This window comes from Echinococcus granulosus (genome assembly GCF_000524195.1).
Source record: "Echinococcus granulosus chromosome Unknown EG_S00109, whole genome shotgun sequence".
NCBI classification, from domain to species: domain Eukaryota; kingdom Metazoa; phylum Platyhelminthes; class Cestoda; order Cyclophyllidea; family Taeniidae; genus Echinococcus; species Echinococcus granulosus.
The window spans coordinates 146,331-152,151 of record NW_020170489.1 but is presented as its reverse complement, the minus strand read 5'-3'; the positions used below and the strand labels follow the sequence as shown (position 1 = coordinate 152,151).

The 5,821-nt window shown below is 42.4% G+C and overlaps 3 protein-coding genes across 3 annotated transcripts; 1 reads left to right on the top strand and 2 right to left on the bottom strand. All coding sequences in view use genetic code 11, as the record gives it.

The window, feature by feature from the left end:
* Positions 1 to 870: 870 nt before the first annotated feature.
* EGR_08528 (hypothetical protein) lies at positions 871 to 1,878 on the bottom strand (the record flags this gene model as incomplete). The annotated part of the gene is made up of 1 exon (XM_024497777.1): positions 871 to 1,878. One exon carries the CDS (start codon positions 1,876 to 1,878, stop codon positions 871 to 873), a length of 1,008 nt encoding a protein of 335 aa, XP_024347813.1.
* A 432-nt stretch (positions 1,879 to 2,310) lies between these two features.
* Positions 2,311 to 2,694, bottom strand: EGR_08527 (hypothetical protein; the record flags this gene model as incomplete). The annotated part of the gene is made up of 1 exon (XM_024497776.1): positions 2,311 to 2,694. The coding sequence occupies one exon, from the start codon at positions 2,692 to 2,694 to the stop codon at positions 2,311 to 2,313; it is 384 nt and encodes a 127-aa protein (XP_024347812.1).
* Positions 2,695 to 4,282: 1,588 nt separating this feature from the next.
* Positions 4,283 to 5,821, top strand: EGR_08526 (Vimentin-type intermediate filament-associated coiled-coil protein; the record flags this gene model as incomplete). Its single annotated transcript, XM_024497775.1, has 2 exons — positions 4,283 to 4,450; positions 5,321 to 5,821. The coding sequence occupies 2 exons, from the start codon at positions 4,283 to 4,285 to the stop codon at positions 5,819 to 5,821; spliced, it is 669 nt and encodes a 222-aa protein (XP_024347811.1).

Below are 5,821 nucleotides of genomic sequence, written 5' to 3'. Positions count from 1 at the left end.
CTGCCAATGGCAGCTCGAGCATCAGGACGTCGGCATAGCAACAACTTAACGGGGCATTTAATAGGCTAAAAATGAGACTGACTAGGAGATGTTAGGTCCTCTATTCTAGTATTATAGTGTAAGAAGGAAAATCGTTAGAATACTAATTTGGTGGGAACCTAGTCAATTTTATTATTATCTACTTAGATCATCTAGCTTTTCCCATTAAGAGAATATTTTGATTGATAATTTTGACCCTAATTGGATGTTCAAATGTCAGCCTGCCGACCGACCGAGCGACCGACCGACCGACCAGACTACCTACCTACACAGTCACCCTCCTACCTACACACCTCCCTTCTTATCTACGTACTTATCTCGTCACTACCTGTCCGCTTACTTACCAATTGAACCACTCAACTACCACTTTACCGATTCGCCTCCCCACGCTCCTACACATTTACTCTCCTAACTCATAAGATCGTCTGATTTCACTGCTGACCAGACAACTGCTTTGTAAAAAAGTCTGCTTCCTCCCTTCCTTCTCTTCCACCTAAGTATTCAATTACTAATCCCCACCCAACTACTACATATCCTTCTGACACATCTAAACGGCTTCCCAGACACACCACAAAGTCGTAAATACACCCAGCTGTCAGTGATCCACCTATCTCTCCACCCCATTTTCTACTATGATTGGATTTTTCTTCCAGATTTTAAGGATAAGCAAATTCGACTCTCCAAATGTCCACCTATTTAACCTGTCTAAGGTCACAACAAAGGCGGACTTTAATCATTCTTATTTCAAATAATTTATTCACACCTAATCAACAATCCACTATCTCGCCTTAGGAGGTTAATACAACGATTCTGGTTATGACAAATCCCACCTCATTTCTCACAACATGGAGTGACAAACGCCTTCTTCTTTCTCGATACTGCATTAATTGCTAAATCGACATTCTTATTCACCACCGACATGGAGGGCTTTTCAATCGCTGTTCCAGAGGTCGGCATCCACACTTTGGTACCTTTTTCCGATTGTTTGAAAATGGACTGCTCCTGCAAAATCTTTGACATCTCCTTGTACGGCTCACTCACATGCGCTGGCCACTTATTCAACGTTCCTGCCTTACATCCGCCATCTAGCTTGCCTGGATTCTGTGGATAGAAAATCGGTCCAGTTATCAATTCCTTGGGGAAACAAGCCACCCCGAATTTTTGTATGGGTGCTCCACCAGGGGCTAACGGATCCCCACCTTCGTATGGATTGGGACCGAAGGCTCTACCACTTGGTTGCTGACTCACAAATATGCCCCTTCCTAAACACTTCTCCTGATGTCTTTCGTTCAACTCCTTCACGGATATTGCATTCAAATCTGAATGAATTCCATCACCAGGTTTCCATTCTGGGAGCGGGTTAATTGCCACGTTGGGGTACCCATATCCAGTCCCCTTTTTCCCTGGATTCGTATAGAAGTTGTGCAGTTCTGGTGCCTTCGTAATTTTTATCTGCTCTGTCCCCATGGCCGGTATGACGGTAGTGAAGTTGCCATAAGGACTGCCCACCCCACAGCGCTTCTTGCTCGTAGACGAAGGCACCCACTCTTTTCCGAGACGCCTTGCCTCATTTAACCGCCTCCAGGAACGGTGGAGAGCGACTTCATCGTTGAAAGCTTCGCCTTCAAATGCCCGTTTGAAGGACTCAAAGTAGCCATCAGAGTTTGCAGCCCTGGACTTTGAATGACCACCGGCGCAGTACATAGGTCGTAGACCACGACGTGGTCTCCCCCTAATTCCATATGGATCGGGGTCCACATAAGGATCGCTGGTATAGGGCGGTTGACTGAATACGCCGAAAGTCCGAAGAGCGGGTTTTAGAAAGGCCTCGCCGGTCATTTTGACGTCGAGTCTATGGCCATGTGGTCGGATTAAAAGAATCAATAAGTCGCGGAGTGGCGCGTTGACCGTTCCAAAGCAACCGCAATTGCAAATACACCTTTTGACACACATTTTTTGTCACCTATTTGAGGATTGCCATTAAATTTGGCAATACAATATGAGTGATTAATAGTACTTTTGACCTGAAAAACGTCAGACAGCTTAACAACTGGAAGAAGCAACATGAGATGTTTTCGATGTCAGTCATGGATTGACTACATCCAGATTGATTTATAGTGTTGAGTTGACAAGTTATTGAGAATTTTTTAAAAAGTCCTTTACGAATAGCGTAAATCTTTGCTACTTTTAGTTTAAGATTTGTCTTTCTTTTTACATCACTTTCTGTTGGAAAATTTGGCTTTGTTCTTCGCTCAAGCTAGTTAGACGCATCTAGGTCAATGAAAGTTTTCCTTGTACATAACAGTGTTGCTCGAGGCAGTGAGAGGTTGTAGCTGCGCTAGACAGCCATTTAGACTGACAGTGATAAATCGCCGGTGGCCAGGAGCACTGACCTGGCAAATGCTCATCACGGTAGGTGCCTGTTTTAATCTTCATTAGAATCGGATAGAAGAGATCGACAGTATCCATCTTTGTGACCATGGAGGTTGTACTGACACTACCAGCGATGACCCTGAGGTCAGGACTTGACAAAGTGCCAGCAGGAAGAAGATATTTTTCTTTCCTTGGCAACAATGTGCTGGTTGCAGAGATGTCGGCTAGATTTGGACTGGCTGGGTGATCATGGTCCAAATCAGCTAGGGTACTGTTCTGCATAAACCTGGGAGCAGTCCTGGTATCCGAACTTGAGCCAAAATGGTGTCATGTTTAGGATTGTTCAGGTGTTGAGACCTCTCAGCGATTGCCTTAAAAGCTTACAAAACTTAGACATTTGGCCAGCTGGCGATGAGAAGAGAATCCGGCATTTAAAATCAGAGATCGTGTCATCGTGCGATGAGTTTTGCAGCTTTAGTCATCCAGAGTAAATATTCTCCTGCAATGATTACATTCGGTACCAAGACTTTCTTAGCTCTGCAGTCGTTGGGGCACTCAGTCCTTCCTTTAGCCCCAATAAGTATGTTTTCTTAAAGCATAGAAGGCTGGAAGGCTCTGGGAAGAGAAAGAGCGTCATGGCACTAAAAGATCCACCAAAAAGGACACGGATCCACTTCCACCACTACGATCGCTTTATGGACATAAGTAGCCATTGTCGTCATCCTTACTCAAGACTCTATTGGGAATGTCTGCTACAGCAGAAATCTTTGCTACTTGACCTTCTTGACCCTCCTTCTAAGACCTCACAAGACCTAAATTGGATGGTTAATTATTAAAGAGCTGAAGAAAGCCGTCTTGAAAATTCATTTTTTTAAAATGATCTCGAGTAGATACTAGACTGATAAAAACATCATTTTTGTGCTAAATCTCGCAAAAGCTAGCGTGCTTTGGCAAACTTTCAGACTTTTATTCGTAAGTTTTCTATTCGCCTTCCAGACCTGACATTTGAATCAGCGGATTCCCTGAAGTTGACACTTAACGTTCCTGCGGAATATCTCCCGCAGAAAAACAGGAAATCTTATTTTTTCAATTTTCATTACGCCCTCAAGCAAAAGAATTTTACGTAGGTGTGATTTAGTTGGTAAAAACTGCTATGACTCAAGTACCTGCAACACTAGGAACAATTTTCCTTTATTTTTTAAGTAAATTACCTTAAAGGATCCATTTCTACCGTTGTCTTCGACGTCACCATTACCAATTACTAACTAGTAATAACAGTGAAAACAAACTGTTGCCACAGTTGGTAAAATATGGGGGCTCACTTTGAAACCTAATTTACAAGCAGATCTTTAACAAAGGTGCGGGACAATTTTACAGACAGGCACAATTATGATCCACCTTTAAAAGCACTTCTAAATGAAACTTAAAGAGTCAAAAAATTCACTAATTTACTCAATTCAGAAACGGAAATACCTGTACTCTTTTGGGTGAAGAGGTGAAAACTCCTTTTTAAGGATCGTAATGATAAAACTATTAATAAACAGTCTGCTTAAACAAAGCTGTTAGACATTGTGACACAAATAAATTGCAAAAATGGGGAAAATTCAAGTCATTTAGGGGAGATGCATTTTATGTACAGAAAGCATGACATATGCAACACTTAATCAACAATCAGCACTAAACATTTTGCATTTTAAGGGATGCTATTTATTTGGAGTCTATATTTGCCATATCTTTGCATTTTGGTGCCCTCATTAAATATCCCTATGGATTAGACGAATTGTAGTGTTAATGCTAAAGCCCTGGTCACTTAGCCTAGATTGGTCGCTCGACCCACGTTGTCACTCTCACGAGCCTTTCCCCTTACAAAATGTGGGTGTTCGGCGGTAGTGGCGAATCAGCCCATAAGAGCAACATTGAGGAGGCAAACAAACATCTTGCGGCAATGGCCCAGAAAATTAGGGAGTTGGAAAAGATAGTTGAGGACCAAAAACAGGAAATTCTCGAAAAGGACGAACGAGCAACTCTGTGTATAAAAGTATGTGGCTAGCTGCAAACACAATTTATCGTGGTGGTTGCAATTTAGATATCCAGTTTTTTTTCTGAAAGAAGTTGTTGGGGCTAAGAAGCTTTTATGTTGAATTATTGTTGCGAAAGTATTGAATGGTCACTTTTGGAATCAGCGGTTTCGTTTAATCCACGTTATATTACTTTTAAGTTGTAATTTTCTGAGTAGGTTCACTTGTTTTTGCGTATTTTAATGGGTCCTTTCAGATTTGGTAAAAAGTGGCTCAAATATCACTTCTAGTACATACATGGCAGCTATTTTTTCGTTTCTTCTCTTCAAATTTGGAGTAATTTTGATTACCAGATGTATTCTTCCTTTCTTATGCATTTTAGAGGTTGCAAAACTACTTAGACTTAATTCACCGAGCCCTTTTGTGCCCTAAAGCCAACTTTTGGTTAAATTTAGGCTGTCCTAGTGCTGTGTTCTATAAGCGTTATGTTAGGATGTTATTCTCTTACTCTTAAACACTCTCCTTTGTAACTTATTTGTCGTTTTCACTATGACTACCATAGGTGGTAACAGATCATTGAGTGCTTTGTAATGAAACACCTGCTAACCTTTTTCAAAAATGTTAATTTGTTTTTTTCGCGTTATTTTTAATTCGACCATTACCTGTCGTTAAAATAAGTTTGCTGACGTCAGTCTCATACTGTCCCGTTTACACATTGGACTTTGAGTCCTCGTCAAATAACATTCCTCATGCCCATACATTCACATCCAGCACCAAATTTATCAAATTATATCACACCGGATCTCAACTTTTATGGGTTTCTACTCTGCGCCACATCTTACTAATCGCTTACTTGGCGCAATTTAAGTAGCAGATGATTTCTTCCTCAGCAACTGGGCGACAACCACCATACCGAGGTAGCTGAACTTAAGTCCAAAATCAAGGACCACCTCTCCACCATTCGCACTCTTCAAGGTGACGTGAAGCGTCGTGACACCGAACTGAACATCCTGCGCCAGCGCGCCCGCATGCTGGATGAGGTGATGCGCTACAAGGCGAGTCTGGCCAAGTTGACCATCACCTTAGAGCAGGCGGAGCAGTATTCCCGTTCGGTGGCCGGCCGAGCAGGTCTCAATGAGCCTCGATTAGCTGTCAACGGTGGCACTGACAGTGGCAGCATAGCAGTATATACCGAACCCTCGCCTCGTATCAATTCTGGCACACCGTCCTACTACTTGGTGGATGAAATGCCGGATGAGGAGTTGATTGATCGTGTTGGTGAGACGTATATAAATGGGGAGAGGAAGAAGGCGAATGAAGAGGCGGATTCTGCAAAGCAGAATAGAAAACCCACGCTGATAGAAAAGGTGAAAGCAAAAGAGATGAAGTAG